The sequence below is a fragment of the Melozone crissalis genome, unplaced genomic scaffold, assembly GCF_028551555.1.
Source record: "Melozone crissalis strain CALT ecotype California unplaced genomic scaffold, PUWL_Pcris_2 ptg000068l_1, whole genome shotgun sequence".
Lineage (NCBI taxonomy): Eukaryota > Metazoa > Chordata > Aves > Passeriformes > Passerellidae > Melozone > Melozone crissalis.
In genome coordinates, this window is record NW_026535846.1 from 5,856,815 (window position 1) to 5,878,115 (window position 21,301).

At 43.6% G+C, this 21,301-nt stretch overlaps 1 protein-coding gene across 2 annotated transcripts in view; it reads right to left on the reverse strand.

Moving 5' to 3' along the window:
• Nucleotides 1-6,495: 6,495 nt before the first annotated feature.
• Nucleotides 6,496-21,301, reverse strand: part of ATRX (ATRX chromatin remodeler) — a 67,923-nt gene continuing 53,117 nt past the window's right edge. For both annotated transcript variants that reach the window (XM_054289933.1, XM_054289932.1), the window contains 9 exons: nt 21,029-21,132; nt 19,439-19,547; nt 18,281-18,458; nt 16,314-16,508; nt 11,351-11,500; nt 9,955-10,077; nt 9,331-9,426; nt 8,725-8,853; nt 6,496-7,988 (listed from right to left, as the gene is read on the reverse strand). In XM_054289933.1, the coding sequence (XP_054145908.1) occupies nt 7,710-7,988; nt 8,725-8,853; nt 9,331-9,426; nt 9,955-10,077; nt 11,351-11,500; nt 16,314-16,508; nt 18,281-18,458; nt 19,439-19,547; nt 21,029-21,132 (1,363 nt within the window). In that variant the 3' untranslated portion in view covers nt 6,496-7,709. The remainder of the gene's footprint in view (nt 7,989-8,724; nt 8,854-9,330; nt 9,427-9,954; nt 10,078-11,350; nt 11,501-16,313; nt 16,509-18,280; nt 18,459-19,438; nt 19,548-21,028; nt 21,133-21,301) is intronic.

Consider the following 21,301-nt stretch of genomic DNA (forward strand, 5'->3'; position numbering starts at 1 on the left):
TAAAAATGAAGAGAAGAAAAGAAAAGAAAACAAAGACCACAGAACTGCTGCAGATGTTGCTGCTGGACTGGGATAGTTCCCTGCTAAGGAAAAGCCTTTGAGTGGTGCCCTGCTTAAGCAGCCTGGGAGTTTGCTACATGCATGATGCTCCATGGACTGGTCCTGAATTGTGGGGTTCTTCCTGCTGTTGGGGTGGGAATGGGGCAAGGAACATTATTCAGATGTAAGCATGGATACTGTGCATAAGGACAAAACTATTTATAAAATGTATATGATATTTATTTTATATATTTATTTATTTCAAAATAATTTTATTTTTAATGAGAGATGCTATGACCGGATTTTCATCAGGAAGAATAAGGTCCTACTGAAACAGGAAAAAAAATGAGTTTTAAGAGCTTATCGGCAATAAAATTGTCTTTATATTATAGATTTCTCGCTAGCCCTTTTTTTTGGCACTCTTCAACAACTAACCCGGTATTTCCCCAGCAACATGAACAAGAAATCCACCTCTGAAAGGGCTTTGTGCAGCAAAGATCAATTACCTAAGCCCAAACTCCTGCAGGAAGATGACATCAAATCTCAGGTCTGGGAAGCACCAGCTCGGTCTCCTTGGGGCATGAGGCATCCCTGTGGATTTACTGTCCTGCTCGAAGCCAAGAGGAGAAACATTTGAAGCATCTGCTGTGTTTTGGATGGACCCTTCAGTCCTGCAATAAAACCATCACATCTTGCATGAGATTTACCTGCAGCACCATGAAAAATCCATGGAGAAATAGAAAGCAACAAGAGCAATCCTAAACCCCCTCACTTTTAGGCAGTTACCCTGGATGTGGGTGACCCCCTGCTGCAGGCAGTGCTGGGATGTTCATGGCTGTGTGGCATTTCCCTCTGCAGAAGCTGCCTGGTCCCACAGTCCTGTCGCCTTTCCTCTGCCTCCAGCTGCAAACCTGATGACATTTGGCAGCCCTGAGCCAGCCCCATATTCCCAGCTGTGCCCAGCAGTGCCAGGGAGCAGAGCTCTCCTCCAGTCAGGCCAGGCCAGGGACACTCATGGGGGAGCTTGGCTGTGCCAGCACAGGCCCTCAAGTGACTCTTGTGCCACATCTGCCCTTGCTGCCTGCCTGGGATGTCACAGACCTGCAGCGAAAGCTTCCAGCAATGGTGCCAGCTCGTGTCCTGTGCCCTGTGGTCAGCAGAGAGGGATTTCAGCACGGTGGGAGCAGGAGTGTGTGGCTGCAGAGGCACAGGCACTTTGCAGCACGAGGAGAGGCTGACAGCAAACAGGGTTCTCTGGAGTGTGCAAAAACCTGAACAACTACAGCTGTGCTGCCTCTGGCTTCTCCTTATCACAAAGTTTTGTCCACAGTGTTGTTTCTGAACCTCCTCCTTGCAAAACACTCATGGTAACACCTCAGCTCCTTCTTCTTCAGCCTGTGAATTCCCAGGACATTTTCACTGACCTAGAGATGATCCACACCAGCTTCTGCATGAGCTACATCACTAAAGGAGCAGCAGCTCTAGAGGCCAGCTCTGCTCCCGACTGTCTCTCACCCTCTCTGCTGCCACCTCCCACGTCCCTTCGCTGTCCCAGCGGGTCCAGCAGCCACCAGACAACAGGCTGGGGTTGGCAATGAGGAGATTACAGGAGCTTTACCTTCAATGATGCAGACATGAAGGAATTTAATCCTGTGTTTGAAATAAAAAGAGTTTATTTAGCTTCTTCCACTGAGTCACTGCCGAAACATCTCATCCCCGGCTGCCGTGCCGGAGCTCCATCGCTCACGAGACGCGTCCTCAGGTGCACTTTTGACCTTCCCCTGCATCAAGGGAAATCCCTCAGCCCTGGAGCCTTGCTTGGCCCCTGGGATGATCCTGCTCCTTCCATCCAGGGCTTTCTGTTGTGCTTGAAGATAAATCTGGTGGTTATGATCCTGCTCCTTTTCAGAATGAAGGTCCAAACCTGATCTCAGCAATGCCAAGTATATTTTTTACCAACTCCACAGGGAGATGATTTGGCCCATGGGGGCAATGCTGGACTTGTTCTTCAGATACCCAACCTCCTGCCACAAAGGCACACACAGGTACCAGGGATGCTGTAAAACACCTTTTCAGGATCTGGGTTCAAAAAACTCATACTTGCAAAAAGCAAAATCCACAAAGAATTTACTGGAAACCCCTTGGTAAAGGCTGGTGTCCTGTCCTGTCCTGTCCTGTGTGGGGCATTCATTAAATGGGGAATTCAGCACTGCTAAATCCCACCCAAATGGTTCTTTCACAGGAATTTGCATTGTTTGGTTCTGGTTCAGCAAAGCAGCTGAAGATGTGAGTGACCTGAGTGAGCTGGGAGCTGAACAGCAGCAGAGGGAACCACCACAGACATGGGGTGCATTTTGAGTGGCACAGGAGGGGGCTGTGATGCACAGTGGGTTTGTGTGGGCACACTCATCTCTCCACCCCATCCTGTCCTCCTGGTACAGCTGCTTCCCCACCTGAAGATTCCAACTGCTCCTTCGGCCTGGAGGTGTCACAGGGCTGGCAGATGGACCTTGCTAGGAAAGTTTGAGAGGAAAACATGTTTGGGTTGCTTGAAGCTAACAGAATCTTCCAAGTCAGCAAAAGGAAACAGTGTTTGGGGTCTCAGCTCATGTAGATTCCATGGGATTCAAAGTCACAACAGCCAGCTGGAAACCTTCTCTCGAAGGAGAGGCAAAGGCTGGGGCAGGGGGTGGATGTGATCCCCAGGAACCCCTGAGCCCAGAGTTGCTCTGCACACAAGGCTGTGGGTCTGGAAACACCACAGCAAACAGGACAAAGGCATCTCTTCAACCTTCTCCTTCCACCCAGGAGGGCTGGGCCTGCTCTGTGAAACATTATCTGGGACAGCTGTGCAGAGCAGGAGGGAGGAGGCTCCAGCAGAGGTGGGAAATGCTGCAGTCTCACTATGGAGGGTGCAGAAACAGAGAGGAGCTGCCTGGGAGAGGCCAAGCACGAGCCAAGCAAAGCAGTGCCTTTCTCCCTGGCTTTGGCTCATGACCCAGGGCACAGGGATGGATTGGATTGTCTGGAGACTGGCATACAAGTGCCAACATCCATGTGCCCTCAGGGACATCCCCATGGAGACCCTGCTGCCTGTGGGTGGAATGCCTGGCTTGGGGCTCCTTTCTCCAAAGGGGAAAAGGAGAGGAGGTCCCAAAGATGGAGAGCCCAAAACTGCAGAGGGAACCCAGAAAGAAGAAATCCAGAAACTGCTGGAAGGCAATGAAGGTGTCCTGGTGTTGTCCCACCTGGCTGCACATCCAGAGATGTGCTGCTGCTGCTGCTGCCAGATTTTGGCTGAGATGTTTCTGGAAGGACACCCAGGGATGGAGCATTCCTGAAGGAGAAGGGCTGAAGTTTGTGTTGGTGTGGACACAAAGACACCTGCACCCCTTGGATCAGGGCTGGTCATTGCTTTCTCCAAAATTGCCCCAGAGCTGCTGAATTCTCATCCTGGAGAACACCAAGGCTGTCACCTCACACCTGCACTGGGGGTGAGCAGGAGCCCTGGGAAGTGAATTCCAGGGATTCTCAGGCTCTTCCCTTGCTGTGCCAGGAGGTGTCAGGTGCCAGGAGATGCCACCAAGCAGGGCAGGTCACCACACCAGACATGGCCAGGGCCTCTCTTCTCCACTGCTTGTGGGCATGGGGAGAACCCAGGGAAATGGGCACACTGAACTCCTAAAGCAGCTGGAGTGCCCGGATCGGGGTTTGAGGGGTGCCTCAGGTACCAGTTCCTGTCTCACTCATTCTCAAGCAGGGTCTGTGCACACAGGGCCAGGGGGGTGTTTGAGTTCAGACCTTGGAGGGGCTGAGCACAGACCCAAGGGGTGACCCCACCTCCCCCTGTGCCCCTGCCCTTCTCCAGGGCAATGTCCCCACTGGGGCCACAGCCCCTTCCAACACCCCTCCAGTGCCCCCAAAGCCACCCCTGGGGAAAGCAGAGCAGGAGCTGTGGCTGCATGAAAGGGTCACACACAGGATGAACTCATCCCACTCACCCCAGCCACACACAGCAGGGCAGGAGCTGGTCCAGACCCTTCACAGCAGCACAGCTTTGCCAGAGCCACATTTGGGATTATTCTGGTGCCCAGGCCTCATCCCCAGGGTGGGTTCCACAGCACAGAGGGTGCACAGGGGGTTATTTGACACCTGAGCAGGTCTGGGAAGTTCAGACACCACGTGGTTACTGGTGCTGGGCTGCAACACCAGCTTTTTTCCACACTCCTCCAGCTGGGAACATTTAGGATGTTTGGCTTTCCATAAACATTGAAAATCTATCCAACTTCAAAACTGTTTTTTGCTTGAACTGATGAATTTAGTTTCATTTACTGTGTGGAAAGTGGTTCTGCTTTTAAGATAAAGGCAAAAGCTGCTCAGGCTGGGCACAGCTGACACAACAACGGGGCTGGTCAGTGTTGGGACACCTCAGCCCAACATTCTGGACATGGGACTCATCCCAGGACACTTCCCAGCCCAGCACAGACAGCCACATCCAGCCTGAGCTGCCCACTGCCTCCCATCAGTCCCAGGGATATTTAAAAACACGCTGCCCACAGGGCCCCTTGGAGCACAACTCCAATATTTCCACCTCAGACACCATTCCCACCTCCCTCAGCTTTACCAAGACCCCTGGGCAGCCCTGCAGTGCCAGGAAACGAGCAGAGGGCGCCTTTAAACACAATTATTGCACTTTCCTTTGCATAGGAAAGGGGGTGTTGTGCCCAACAGGGGGGATTTAATAACTAAGGACAGGACAAGTACAACTACCAGGTTAAAATACAGCAGCATCTCATTCTGATTTGACTCAGCAGAACTTCACCTCACTTTTAACCATCTTACTGCTGGACAAGTAATTGCATTTTTAACAGACAGATTGGCAGAAGCTGTTAATAAAGTAATTTGAAAATCTGGACCACAGGTATTTTCCCTAAATGAAATCAATGTCTACACCCACTAAAGTCATTGTAGAAAACAGTAAGAGCTTCAACTCACAGCACAGTTCTCCAAAGAACATTCCCAGGCTGAATCCCTGTGGAGTTAACACTGGACTGTGAATGTAGCACAAGGCACGTTGATGTATTTTGGTCACTTTATTAAATGAGATATTAAATAGTTTAAGTTTCAACTACTAAAACAGCACTTTGAATGGTGAAAACACATAGTATATTGTCATACTTGAATGCTTCTTCTTTTTTAAAAACACATTTCCAGTCCTTATATATATTACAAAACAGCCTTATAGGAAGAGGGGACACCTTTTCTATAGTACTTAAGATATTTAATACAGAACTGAAAAGCCATCTAATAGAAACAAAGGCAAGTCTTCACAGCTGTATGATTTCAGCAGCCAAAGCTGGTTGATGGACTGAAACATTACTATACAACTGGGACAAAACATATACAATATCACGATACTAAGCAAAAACGCTTTACATCCAAAGGAATAAACAGGTTACAAAATGTGGATAATTTAGCAGGCAAAACTGTATTACAAGCAACATTTTTATTTGTCATCTTAAGCCATTTTTATCTAGTTAAAACATCTAAAACAAATATAAAAATGAGCCTTTTATTATCTTACTGATGTATGTTCTGTCTTTAAGTACTGGTTAAAGCCTGATGTTATACTCAAAGCACGTTGTTATGCAGCTAAAATGTCGAGTGAGAAACGTAAGCAAAGTGGTCCAGGTTTTACTTCAATGCTTATCTTGTATTCCTTCTTGTGCATTATCTTCTGTTATCCATAGGTTTGTCCAGGATGAAATAAAATGTGCCTTTCAATGTTGCCTAAAACTTCCACATTTAAGTCTTTGAGTTACTGTAAAACTCCACTTAACATTCCCAGGTTTGGTAGAAAGTACTTCTCTTATTCACAACACGTAGGAATATCGGTGACAGTTACCCAGAGTACATTTGCCTTCAAATGTTTGTCTCAACATCTCACTTTTGTCTCTTCTAGTGCCAACATGTCTCTCTTTGCTCCCTCCCCCAGATCAGAGTTAACTGTAGAGCTGGCAGAGCACTAGAACACACTGAGGGTCTTTTGTGGTATCTTGTCATCAAAGAGTCCAAGACAGAAAGTTGTCAGCTGGGCTTGCAGCAGCCCAACCAACCTCTGTCCATGTCACAAACCAAGTGTGAGTCACACATCAAAACATCGTGGAACATCTGCAAAACTTGTCCATTCAGGGCAAGAACTCAAACTCTTGCAAGAAACTTCCCAGAAACCAAAATTTTTTTAGTTCACACCAGCATCAGAAGAGTCCAGCACAATGTGGAGCCACTGCCTCCATCTGTCTCCCTGTGCTGTCCACACACCACCATCTCCATGTTCCTGCCACTTACTTGTGCCCCTAGATGATCAATGGGGTTTTTTGGGGGGGTAAGAATCACCCAAAGTCTATGCAAAGGAAAGTCCTATTTGTATTTCATAAGAACCTGACAACCCAACAAGTGTGGGCAAAGAGAGTGACAATGGTATAGAATAAACCTGAAATTTATCTCTGACCTACATTAAAAAAAACCCAAACCAGAGCAGAAACAAAAGCAAAATCAAGCTCTTTGTGTCCTAACCCATGTTTTCACACAGCTGAAGGGATGGGGAGGAGTGCATAACCCCATCTCTGTCAGTAAGGTCGTTTCACGCTTCTGGCAGCTCCAGAAGCTGCTACAGCACTTTCTCTGTATGGATCTCCAATGGGCAGTGGCTGTGCCACGTTAAAGGGGGTTCTGTGACGGGGGGTTCTCTGACAGGGGGTTCTCTGGGAGGCCACCTGACCCTGGCCACCACCACCAATTTACCCCAAAGGACAGGAATTGAGTTGTGTTGGCCCGTCCCCCATTGCCGGCAATGGAGGAGACAGTAGCACCAGCAGGAAGGAGTTACAGAAATGTGCTTTGTGCTGGACTCCACAGCAGGGATCAGCCTCTGAAGGAAAAGCATCTCCACTCCAGACCATCAGCTGTTATTCTATCACATGGAACTGAAAATAAGAAATGGCAGCAGACTGGGGAAGGCCCAGTCCTGTTTAAGGCTGGATGCACAGTTCCCTGTGTCTCAGAGCAGTAGTAGTTACAAATATTGCACTCAGTTCTGTTTCAGGGAGCGTTTTCAGCTCCTGTTCCATTCAGCACAGATGACCCGTGAAGGAAACTAAACTATTTCTGTTACAACGTTCCCACTAATAGAAAGAAATGGGCAAGCAGAAAAGTATTCCATAATTTGAGGAATCAACTCTAATCAAGAACTCAGCTGTTTTCAATTCACATATGTCAGACTGAACTTACAGACCTGCAATCCTTCCTAAGCTTCCCAAAGCTTTGCAGCCACGAAAAGCAAACGTAGGAGTTTAGACAGGAAACCTGTGGAGATGCTACTGTAAGGGGAGGACTTGTTTTCACTGAAAACAACTTGTTATCTCCTGTACTCAACATATGTAAGAAGATTCTAGGCAACATCACTGACAACAGGGAAAACATCGTGACCTATTTAAACAAAGCTGAAACACTAATATGGAACATGGTATTTAAGGGGAGCAAACAAACTATTCTTTTTAATTCTTTTTTTTTTTTTTTTTTACAGTTGAGTTCTGTTAGGCCATTGATTCCTAAAAAAATAAAAAGTTCTTTCTCTGATTTTAACAATCCTTTAGGCTTTTAGTGCAAAATCACATTGATTTCCCTTGGGAAGGCCCTGGATTTTTGCCTCTCATTGGGGGTGGTGCTCGTTGTAGGGGTGGTGGCTGCATCCCACCAGACACTGACTGATACATTCCTCTCACATCTATGGCTGGGTAGCTGGAAGGATTCATGATTAGATTTGGAGGCTTTGGCATCATGAGGTGGCTCATGGCTGCTTGCTGGTAGGACATCTGCTGCTGCTGCTGCTGGTTGTACTGGTGCTGGAGCCGCCGGTTCATCAGGATCCTCTGGACACAGCCGATCAACTGTGGAGGGAAAGCAGAGCTGCCTGAGTGCACCACACGTCCCCCTGCTCCCAGGATCAGGTTCAGGGCTCAAATCAATTTGTTAGGGACAGCATGGCTGGGGGAAAAAGCCCCATTGTTATCACCATCCCTAATGTGATGGCATTCAGCAGCCCATTACTGCAGAAACCATTTAGTAACAGCATTTAGGGCTCAGTTCTCCTGAAGACTTGGCTATTGTGTTGCAGGCAGCATTTAGGTGAGTTGCCATGGCAACGTGTACTCTACTGTGAAATTATTCCCAGGTATAAGTTACATCATCATCTGTCAGGTACCATTCATCTTCCCTTTGAAAGTCCCGCCTGTGCACTGTCAGTGTTTGTTTGCCTGAGAGAGAAACTCTTCCCTCTGACATCATCTGGGCAACTTTCAGATTCTGCAAAGTAATTCTAAGCTAAAACAACATTACCAACACTCTCTAAGATGTGTTCCCCAAGTGGCTGGCTGAGCTCTGGGAATCAGATTTCTCTTTATGCCTCATGACCTCGCAGCAAAGCCCTTTAGCTCCAAAACCTGGCGAGTGGCTTTTTCATGAACCTCTCCCTCACTGAGGCCAAGCAATGAACTCCAGCACGCTGCTGACCACTCTGTGAGGGATATTTATGTGCCTAAACATACACTCGTAGCTCAGGAATGAACACACACAAGATTCTCATTCAAGCTCTGGCAGTAGGTAAATAAATGTAGGATGTTTTACCATCTGCTGTTTCCCGAGCACGTCGTTGTAAATGGCTTCCCGGCGCTTCACGTCCAGCTCCTGGCTCGCCTGCCTGTTCAGGGCCAGGGCCTGCACCTGGCTCTCCGTCAGGGTTAAGTTTTCTTTCCACTGAAAAGCAAAAAAACCTTCTTGGCACTGGTGGTTTGAACAAAATCCTGACAGTAACTGAGGCTCTGGGTCATGTTCGCAGTTGCACCAAGAGTTAAAGCAGCCCAACTTCCAGTGAGTGCAGAACTGCTTCACCAGAACCACAACCAGCAGTTATTAGTTCTTCTAACTGGCAATTAGCAGTCCACAAAATACAATAACTATTTGCCTGTAATTGCTGTTCTGATTTCTAGAAAAACCAGCATTTTCAGACCATGGCAAATACTTATGGATCTAAAGTGCCACTCCTGTAAGGCTCTGTGCCAGCTGCACACCAAGGGTTACTGCTGGGATAAAGGTCACTCCCAACTAGAAATGATACTCATTAATAATGCACTTCATTAGCTGGATGACCATTTCCAGTAGCAACAGCTTTGTTTGATAATATTTAATGTTCTCCACTCCTGATCTAAGCCCAGGGTTATCCATTGCACTCACTATGGCTGAAATGATGTCTTCAAGGGGCTGGATTCTTGCTGCAGCCACACTGTTGGTTGCTTCCACTACCTTCTCTCTTCCTTGATTAATGAGGTCCTGAGAAAACACCACAACATCAGTTGTAAAGCACAGAAACAGCAAACACATTTCTTCCCCAGCCTTCTTAATCCTCCTCTTGTACATACCTAGACTTCAATTACCTCTCTGCTCTCAATTTGCACAAGTCAATGACTCTAAGCTGCCACCTATTTGAATTTTAGCACAGAGCAGTTGAACAACAAGTATAAACCTTACAATTTGTAAAAACCTATTTTTGTACCCACAGGTTTTCAGACCAGCTTGAGAATAGTAAAAACCCAGGTAAATTTTCTACCATACAGACTTGAAGATGTTACAGTTTCAAAAGTGGTAACTAAAGTCTGCAAAGAATGCAGGTGATGCTCCAGAATCCTGACAATCTGCCCAGGTACAGGTTTATATACATGCAAATTAAACTTCAGTAAAGCTACATGCAACCCCCACCCACCCCCAAAATCCAAAAATATAAAAATATTTTGAGCTGACATTATCCACAATTTGTGAGAGAAAACCCCTGCAGCAACACAGGCATGCAGTGCTCCTTACCTCCAGCTGTTGGTTACTCATTGCAGACAGAGCACCCAGATTGTAAGGAATATAAGTCTGAGAGCTGAAATTTGTGGGCATTGTGGTGGTCCCTGTGGGCATGTTGAAACGCATGGTCATGCCCTGCAAAACACAGAGGGCCCTGGTCACTGAGAATTCTGCAAAAACCACACTGAGAATTCTGCAATGATCACACTGATAATTCTGCAATGATCACAATGGTAATTCTGCAATGATCACAATGATAATTCTGCAATAACCACACTGATAATTCTGCAATAACCACACAGCCAGAGCTGCCCTAGGGACAGTCACAGGCCCTGAACACTGAGCATGGAGGTTCCCAAGCTCAGCTCAGAACCCCATTTCAGTCACAGAGGAACCCAAGCCCCAGTCTTGAATACGCTCTGACTTTAGCTTGTCAATATTTGATATATAAATGACCACTGCTTATTAGCACAGTTTAAATTGGTTAAGATAATTTTTTATATTGAAAACCCACTACTTAATGTAAAGTTTGACCAGCCTGTAATGAAATTCTGAAGAAGTAAAATGCACAATTTGCTCAGGAATGTAAAGCTCATTACCCATTTGGATTTCTCACAGGGTAACTTCAGATTTTACTCTTTATTCCCCTATTTCTTTTCCCTCCCCAAACCTTTTCATCAGTTCACTCAAGGTGCTCAGTGGCAATTTATACACCCATTTTTTGTACTTTTAGTTGAAGGCTTTTGAGGGTGCCTGGCCCACTGAAATTCAAAAGGTAATTTGGGGTAATACCAACAAATCTGATTGAGAATTTCAACCTTGGTGGCATTTCAATAGCCTCCCTTATGACCCTGCCAAGGGTAAAGGCACAGCTTTAGTTTTAGGAACACAAAGAGCTTTGGTGCACCCTACACATCCAGTTAGTGAGGATAAATCACCACCAACTGTATCTGATACAATACAGGACAACAAAATGGGAACAGGGTTCTACCTTATTGCAATTTCACAGATTTCTGTTGTATTATCAAGCACTGGTTTTATGTCAATGTGTGCATTAGCTCAGGAAGGTGACACTGTCACACAGAGCCCCTGACAGGGACACCTCCACATGGGAAAAGAGGGATTTACACAGGACATCAGATGAGTTTGAACACAAATTAGAAAAAAAATGCAGGTGTGAAAGGAACTTGTAATTAAAGTAGCAAAGCAAACACACAGAAAGAACCAGCACTGAAGGAGCAAAAAAGACACAGTATCTCCATTGCTCCTGTGTCAATATTTGCTTTACATATTTATTTCCTGGTCTGTAACAATATTTAATTATCCAAAGACAAACTGAAAAGGTTATTGGGACCCTAAACCTGGAAAGGTTATTTTCATATACATAAACCAGATTAAACAGCTTTACCTTCTTTTCTGCTTCATATTCTGCCCAGGCTGCCTTCCTCTCTTCTTCAGTGAGTTCCTCCTCCTCCTTGTGGTCCAGGAGTGAATCATGTTCATGGTACCCCACGATGTACTCCTTGTTGATCTGCAGCAGCTCTGCCAGGATGGTGTCCTGCTCAAAGCAGGGGATGAAGGAGGAGTCACTCAGCAGCTCTGCCCTGTGTCCCCTCCTGCTCCCTCCCCATTCCACACACAGCCATCAGCACTCCACAGCACAATAAAACTGGAAAATCATTTAAAAGTACAATTTTCCTCAGAGGGAGAGCAATGGATTAACAATCTGTTGCAGAGATGATAGTGCAGCCACTTAATAAACCACAGGAATGCACTCAGATTCCACAACAATAAATGCACCTAAAAAGAATGGAATGTTCTCAGTGGCTTTTCCTTTGCTATGGCTGGACAACAGACAGGACCCATCAATACATCTGCATTTATTACACAGAAACATCTGCATTTATTACACAGAAACATCTGCATTTATCATACAGAAACAGCAGCTCTACAGCTTTCAAACACTGAGCACCACTTTGGGTCCAACATCTCCAATTTTTTTAATCAAACCTTTTTGTCTGCCAGGCAAGGTGATGCTGCAGAAGATGAAGAGAAAGATCCCTACAGGATATGGGGAACTGCTCCTGTGCACCTCAGGAGCTCCTTTCCTGAGGTCATTCTTGAACAGGGTTTTTTACATGATTTGTGTGCCTGATGAGCTTCATGAATTAAGGAAGTTCCAACACACCTCAGCATTCAGGCTATAATTGCTAATATGAGACCATCACTGAACCATTCCTGAGAGGAATTACAGTCCAGGAGGAACCTGAGCCCCTCCAGGTCCTGCCCTCACTGTGCCAGGTTTGCACAAGCAGGAATCCAGCCCAACTCTGGCATTTCATAATCTCAGCTGAACAATGACTGAAAAAAGCACCCACAAACAAACAAACAGATTTCTGCAGCCACGCTGGGAACTGAGTGTGGAATTCCTGAGCAGGGGTTCTGTCCCAGCAGCTCCACAAAGCTGTTTGTTTCTGTGTGTTGAAATGTTAATTACATTAGCCAATTATCAGTGAGCTGCTCTTTGTCCCACCCTTCTCCTGCCTGGTGTGAATTTCATCACAATTTCTCCTGCCAGAGCATCCAGGGTGGGGTTTGCAGCCTGCAGGGCACAGGGAGCACAGCAGGGGGCTTTGAGGGGCTGGCATGGGGGGACACAAAGCCCAGAGGAGGCTGAGGAGGTTCTGGAGGTGCAGGAACCACTCTGGGAACAGCAGGGCTGGAAACAACCCTGGAGTTTAACCCAGCCTCCCCCAGCCTGCACAGCCCTCCAAATGTGCTCTCATTTACACCCAACTGGGGCTTTGCTTTTCTCTGCCTAAACTTTGTTTGTCTTGACTTTAATCATGGGAGCTTGAAAACAGGGATGCATTTAGTTCAGTCTTACAATTGAAAAAAAAATACTAAATCCACCTTACACATAAAAAACCCCAGAATAATTATATCTATATCTATATTATATCTATACCTATATCTATATTATATTTATATTATATTTATATTATATTAAATTATATCATATCATATTACATTATATCTATACTATATTTATATTATATCTATATTACATTATATTACATTATATTACATTATACCATATTATATTATATTTCTATTATATTTCTATTATATCATATCATATTATATTTCTATTCTATTACATTTCTTTTACATTTGTTTAGCTTGTTGATAGAATAATGATTCTCAATTGGTTTGTAAGCTGTAGGATGAAATCCTGGTGATGAATGAAAATATGAAGAGAGACTGAAATAAGTGGTTTGAATTTTAATGAAAATATTAAGAGAGACTGAAAAAGTGGTTTGAATTTTAAAAAAGACATTTGTCTTTTTAAAATCCTGATGGAAATTAAATGCTACTGATAGATCACTGTATTAGAAAGGAAATCCTCCATGAAGGAGTGCAGGTTATGTTGTAATTCACAGGCTTTTCTCAACCAGCTGAATATTTAACACTAAAGCTAAAAATAAAAAAAATAAATTAAATAAGAAGCAAATTCTTCTAATCCTGAGGTCAAAATTCACAAAGCTGTCCCTGAGTATGGAAGCACAGTAAAGCACATGTCTCTGTCCTGAGGTAGTATAAAATACTGATATCCATATCCAGTGAATCTGAACTATGATTTTAATCTGCTTTCCCAATCTGCATTACATTTCTCATCAATAAAAAAGTGACTTCAAGTCCAATTCCCTGAATGGGAAATGAGCCCAGGGCTCATTCTGCAACAGCAGGGCCAGTTCTGAGGGACACCCAGTGCCCCAACACTGCCTTTGTCCAGCTCATGGACTGTTCTGAACTATTCTGGAAATTATATTTCTATATAATTACAGAAATATATCCTTATTTCTAGGCTTCAATACAGCAAAGGTGACCAAGTGATCATTCAGCCTTGAGAAACCTTTTTTGGACTGAAATTCCAAAGCAGCCCTTTCCAGCTGGGCAGGGAGAGGGGATGAATGAAATCAAACAATGGAAATTAAGAGTAAATAATTGATGTGAACCACACTGGTATTACAAATATTCTGCTAACCCCAAGTATCCAGAAGCTGTTTCTGAGGGCTGAGGGCAGAGCCCTGGAGCACCACAGGCATTTCTTCCCTGAGTCTCCACACCCCAACGTCCTGTTAGAGCACAGAGGGCAGAAAACTGCTGCTCCAATTAAAACTGGCCATGAAATTTCAATAATCTTTTGCCATTTTTAAACAAAATAAAAGCATTCAATACCTTCTCCCCCCTTAACAGCACTTTCCAAGTAAACTGCTCTTGGACTCAAAGCTGGATGTTGTAAAGCCAAAATTCTCAAGGATTTAGTTTAAACCAAGCAGGATTTGTTTCTCCACTTGCTGACTTTTAAAACAACATGAATTCTACCATTGCATTTAAAACACAAAAATTAAATATTTGGTTTTTTCTTCCATCCATGAAGTGAAAAAGGAGTCAGAAGCACCCCAACACTCAGCTCTGAATGATCCCTCCTCATCCCACAGGAATCCTGGCTCAAGGATTCCTGCAGACCCTTCCCACTGTGGGAAACCCCTGGCAGGTTTCTGAGAACAAAACCAATTTCCCCACAGAGTTTTCCACATTTATGCTCAGATGGTTGGAGAAAAGATGGAACCCATTTCCCCTGATTCCTGTTCACAATTCCCTCCAGAAAGGGGCAGTTCTAAAAGTTGCATTTTCAAACCTCCTTGTCCCCATGTTCTGAGGACTCTGCTCTCCCCTTGCACTCTATAACAATGTAAAAGCACAAAAAGTGGTATTTTTACCCAGCCCTCATGTTACAGGATCTTAAAGAGAATTCTTGTCTCTAAATGCTGTGTAATTACTTGATGTTACAATAAACTGTGTTCCTATCAACCCAATTTTTAATCAACCTAAGAAAAATGCTGTGTGTTGTTAAATTAATTGTTAAGGAGATTTATAACCCAGCTGACTGATGCAGCTCTGCTAAAATCACACTGAAATAAGGAATAGTAACAGAGTTCATGGCTGAGGAACCTTGCACAGATGAATTTACTTGATTATTTACAGCCTTTTCAGCCATCAAACAAAAAGGAATTAGAAATTTGCACACAGCATGTACTGAGATGCACATCTTCAAAAGGACAAAATACCATCTGCTAAAACCATGAGACAAAACACAAAAATAAATCCAGTCCCCAGATTTGCTCTATTTAAGGCAGGAAATGGTCAAAAGCTCATATTCAACTTGACTGGCGCAAACCTTACACTGATGATGGCATTAATATAAACTTAATACATAAATCTGAGTGATGGAGCAAGTTTTGAGTTTATAAACACATTCATTACCTGATTTCTTTTCTAATAGAAAACCAGAAACTTTCAAAAAATAATTGTTGCATTGGATTGATCAATGTTTCAAGCTAACAGATTCAGTTGCTTCACAAGTTTTTGGGTTATTTTTGCATTTTTTAAAATAAGAAGCAGCATCAGCATATAGTGCTGCATTGGCTCTGTTTGTGGAGGCACAAATGCACAAAGCATTAATTAAGAATGTAAAAAAAAAAGATAAAACACTATTAATTATATAATATAATGCCCAGACACTGCAGAGTGACCAAACCACAGAAATTTAACCAGTTCATGCACTACAGGCCACTCCCTGATGTGTTCCAAATGGCAAGAAGCAGAGAATTCCACAACAGCCAAAGGATGAATTAGTCTTTAGCAGCCCAGAGACTATAAATGAAATATATACCCACAGCCTAATCTTAAATATAAAGTGATTTGGAGAAAAAGAATAAACTAATGGAGAATAAAATAAAGAATAAAGTTTATTCTTACCTAAGTGCAACTCTTACCTCTACTAAAGGAAGTTAAACAGGGAACTAAAACCCAAAGAGTGCTGGCAAAGGGAAACATGTATTAAGATGACTCTTACCTTCAGTGCCACTTCTCACAAACTGAGCTTGTGCTGGGGCTCACCAGCACCCACTCAGATGCTAATCTGAATTTTCCAGTTTCATGCAGTAAAACTTCTATTCATTCAAAATGTGGGAAAATGTGTCTTTGCTCTGACTTAAAAGTTGGGTCTTTTAATGAGCATCTTCCTCTCATAGTGTCAACTACACTGAGGGGAAACTCCTCACCCAGCAAAGTTGGGTCTTTTCACAAGAATCTTTCTCTCATAGTGTCCATTACATTGAGAGGACACTCCTCACCCAGCTCATTAAGGGTTTTTTTAATTAATTATGGGTTTTATTGTGTTTCCTGCACTTCACCTCCACTCCAAGCAGCCAGCACTGCTCTACACCACAAACCTGCAACACATTTAAACACACCCAGGTTGTTTTTACAGCACAAAATTCCTGCTGATGGCCACCACTCACTTTTGGCAGCATGGGGGTGTCCCTCTTCTTCTTCTTCTCCGAGTTGGGGTCATCCAGCAGGTCTGGCTCAAAGGTGTAGAGCTCAGTGAGCTCGTTCATGGTGAAGTGCCTCTCCACCTGCTGCTGGTCCACCACCCTGAAGGACAGCGACTGCTTCGTCACCTGCCGGTCGTAGATCTTGTCCTCCATGGTTCCCTGGACACAAACACCCACTGTCACCCACAGCAATGCTCACAGGTGTGAAAAAACCCCAATAACCACCCAGTAGCTCTCTGTGCCTTGTTTCTGTCACTTTCAAGCTGTTTGTTTGCTGGGCAATAAATGGAAAAAAACCCTTTTTTGTGCATGGGACAGATGTCATCTAGCTAGTGACTAAAGGAAGAAAATTGGTCTTTTAGTGGTGCTTTTAAGAGATCCAGTTTTGCTTCATTACCCCAACGCAAGATTTTGACCAAAAAATGGCAATTTTCACAGCATGTACCTTATTTTGCTGCTTTGAGCAGCTTGTGAAAAGGAAAACAGATACCATAGCACTGTGGTGGAGGGGAGAGGGCAAGGGAGGCAGTCAAGCCTAATTCACCACAGCTGTGTACAAAAAAAAAAAAATCAGATCTTTGATGAAAAAAGGAAAATCACTTATTTTTTGAAAAAAAAAAGATGACTGAGAAGGACGAGAACAGCACAGCCTGTTCTGAACAGTGTAATTTAAAAAGGATATCAACAGTTCAAAAGTGCACAGAGAAAACTACAAAAATAAACTGAAGCCTGAAGAAAAACCCCATTTGTGACAGTAACATGTCCCAGACAAGGATCTGCTTCAGCTGGGATGGAAAGAGTGACTGGATCAAGGGTTGAGTGCTCCTGGGAAAGGGCTCCAGGCTCCTCTGTCACACCTGGGGAAGCAGAGGCTGAAGAGGCACTTCCCAACAGGCCTTACTCAAAGCACAGATCAGTGTCCAGCTGAGTTATTTTATATACTTATATATTTTATGTATTTATATATTTTATATATTTATACATTTTTATATATTTTATATATTACCCATCTTTAACATCTGCAGGGTGTGATACGAGTTTCCAAGTAAGACTGGATGCATTTTTATAAAAATTCACTTGTATCCATGTGGTTTCACTGCAGTTGGACCATCAGGGTGTGCAGAAGAAGCTGCTCTGAGCAGGGCTATACCCTAACAACACCACCATCCTCTGCAGGGACTGCTCCAGTCAGAGCTTTTAGTGGTGTGCAAATTAAAAAGGCTGAGACTCCTGTTCTGAGGCTGGTCTGGACATGTGAATCACTGCTGGAATTCCAGAATTTGGGTTAATGAAGTGTCAGACAAGGGAGACCTCAGAGTATTGAATGTAGGGAGCTCCTGATGCAGGGAATGATTGCCATTTGACTCTGTGACTTAGGATGCTGAACAATTGCTTTATTAAAACTATATTACATTATACTAAACTATAATAAAGAGATACTAAAAAAAATACCAATGAAAAACCCATGACTGTCTGTGCTTGACAGCACAGCTTGGACCTAATAGGCCAATTAACATAAACAACCATCACTAGAATTTAATTAAGAACTCCCTTCAGGTAAATAATTTTCCTAACACATTCCACATGTGCAAAACAACAAGGGTAGAGAATAGAGATAAGAATTGTTTTCTCTTTCTTTGAGGTTCCTCACTGTGGTTCTCAGGAAATATCCTTAGGAAGCTGTGCCTGCTGCTCTCTTTGGGGAGAGCTGTGGCTACATCACAGGAAATAATGTCATTTATTTTACCACTCTTTCCTTCATGAGCTGCTTCAGTGGCCAAACCCTGCTGCAGATCAGAGCTGGAATGTGACTGACTCAACTGGGGTCACTACAGAGCCCAACACAGCCCAAACAAGCACATTGCCCACAGTCCCAGCTCCCAAATTTCACTGCAGGATGAAAGAGCTCAGAAAGTGCAGCAGAAAAATACCTGAGCCAAAAACCTGTAGACAAAGACAGGCTTGTTCTGCCCGAAGCGATACACCCTGAAGATGCTCTGGATGTCATAGGAGGGGTTCCAGGAGGCATCAAAGATGATGACTCTGTTGGCAGCCACCAGGTTTATTCCCAGGGACCCTGCTTTGGTGGATATGATAAACAAGCGGCCTCTGGAACAGAGGAGAGTTGCAAAATTTCAGTATTTTGGAAAATAACTTGTTCATATACTGAAATAACTCTAAAACTTCATTAAAATAATGTATTAAGCATAGAACAGATGCAGATTTTACAAGGACAACATACTCTCCCAACAATACACATCAAGGCCTTTTGCAAATGAGCTGTTAAGAAAAACTGGTGGAGAAGAAAAAAACTTTGGTGTCTGCATTTTCAAGCTCTAATGAAATTAGTTATATCAAATTAAACCCTAATTTTAAACAGGCAGATTCCATGCCATTGAAACTCTTTCCTGGCCTGCAGACTTTCAGGGTAACTCTCCAATGACACTGTCTCTTTGATATATCTGGGTTTTTTGAAATTCAGAAAAATCTCACTCTGGCTCAACTTGGAACCAGTTCCTGACAGACACCTGACAGAATAAACTATTTAAAAGTATCAACACTGGATTAGTTCACTTCTTAATTTAACTTTTTTCCCCCTGCAAATCATAAATGACTGCACCATAATTACATACTTTATTTTTTAAACAAATCTAGGAAGGTGAAGCTCCTTAACTTCATTCAAATACAAGTTTGTACCTCTCCATCTAAATCAGACTTGAAAGTCCCATTTTGGAGGAGCAGTGGAGGGCTGGGAGCCAATTCTGGAGGCAGCTGAAAGAATTAATTTGCTCCTGAGTGGCCCAGGGACTGCACAGCCTTCCTAGGTCCTTGTATCCTTTATGTGCTTGCAATAAAAACAGTGTCTCTGATTTAAATTGGTTACAATCTAAAAATTGTACAATTGGACAATGAAAATAGCAAGGAAAACCTCAAGTCAGTGACACATTCCTGCAGGTTTTCTGTGTGAGCTCTGATCACCATTTGCCTGGTCCTGAGGTCATTAAGCTGATAAAAAAGTAATAATAACTAGGGAACAAAAGAAAGAAAAAGGGGAAAATAAAGCATATCTATCTCAGGAGAGATCTCACCTCACATTAGTTTCATCATTAAACTCCTCAGCCCATTTCTTTCTGGACTGAGCTGTGGTGGAGCCATCCAAGCGATAATAATCAATATTTCTGAACCATTTTCCTTCACCTGCAAATGCAACAGCCAAGTTATGAAAATGCTGATGGTGTAAATAACCAGACTGGTAACCAACTGGAATTTATAGAGAGACATTTATAATAAAAATAGTTCTGAGGTTAAATTTAATTATTTGAAAATATCTGATTTTTTTTTTTTTTTTGGTGGGGGGAAGTCCTCTTATTTTTCACACTTTCTGTATTTATTAAATTTGCAGAGCTATGCCTTAACTTGGAGCCAAAGTTAATTTTAGAAGTCCCAAAGATGCTGTTACATCTTATCTTTGGTGCTGTAATTGCACTTTTCCAATGGATCCAGGCAGGTTCACATTTCAGCACCAGTGTCAGCCTCCTACACAACCAGCACTGAGAAGTCAATGCTCCAAAGGAGATTTCAAAGGTCAAACTCATTTTGGAATTGAAATCCAGCAAAATCTTTGGGTTTAATTGCCCTGTGAGTTACAGCAGCTTCTTGTCAGACTGGGGGAAAAAATAACTACAGCTGATGGAGGATTTTCTTCTCTCAGTAATCTTCCATCTTCTCTGGCCATCAAGGTATTTGTACAAAATTGATACCCCTGAGCAACCAATCATAAATAAAATAATGGTTTTGGGAGCAGCACTGTTCAATTAAATCCACTGAGAGAGGCAGATTGGTAAGTTCTGTCAGGAAAACTTTGCCATAATTTAATTTTGCTGGCCAGAGCGACCACACATGGAAAGCCCCAATCTCTTTAAAATTTCAGAATAAAGGCACAACTCCTCAAAAGGACACCTTGTAATGTGTGAGGTGACAAAATTCAGAATAGGAAGCAACAGGCAGGAACAATAAATCAGTGAGAGACACATCCTGGGGATCTGCAGTCACCATCACTGAGCCACTTTTCCCTTATCTCAAGTGCAAATTCATGCAAGAGTTGGTGACAGACTGGGCAGGAAAGGCAGACTTGAAGGAATTCTTCAATCCACATGTCCTGGGAATGAAACTCTGGGAAAGGAGGAACAGCACCCTCAGGAGCTCTGGGAACATCTCAGTGAGGCATTCCATGCCACTTGAGCATCACTAGGATAATAACTGATTCAATACTTGCTTCCTATGAAACCCATAAGCCAGCCTGCAGCTGTGCACACAAAGCCTAAATTCACATTTTCCACCTTTTCCACACTGCTTGAAAGCAGCCTCATTTCCCTGCACTCTCTCTCTCCCAGGAGGAAGGATCAGGATTTGCCACACTCCAGAATTTAACATCATTTTTGTGCAGAATTTAACAAAAATGCCTTCTCTCAGATGTGAACATTAAATCTGCTTAGCCTGGATGACAGAGAGTGAAATCAGAGAGTTCCCAATGGGAGCCCAACAACCCTGGCAGCCTCAGGGGCAGCCCAGAGCATGCAACATCCTCATGGAAACACTGATTTCAAACACTCCATGGGCACTGAACAGAGGCTTGGGAAAGAGCTCTGAGCACTGCAGCTGTTGGAGGAGACACTCACCTTTATAGATAGGAGGCTGATCTCTGTCAGATTTCTCCCTGTTAGCCAGCTCCAGGAAATCTTCTATCAAATCCAGAGATATCAGGGACTGGCTGAACACTAGGCTGAAAAAAGAAACAGGGAAACACAGAATTCATCTCTGGAGTTGTTTTAATTATTGCACTGCTTCAGTTTTGTTCCCTCCTCCCTCTGATATAATCTTTGAGACAAACAGAGCAAGACTTCAGTGGGGCACGTGCAGGTGAGGGAATATCCCTGACAAAAATGAGTGTA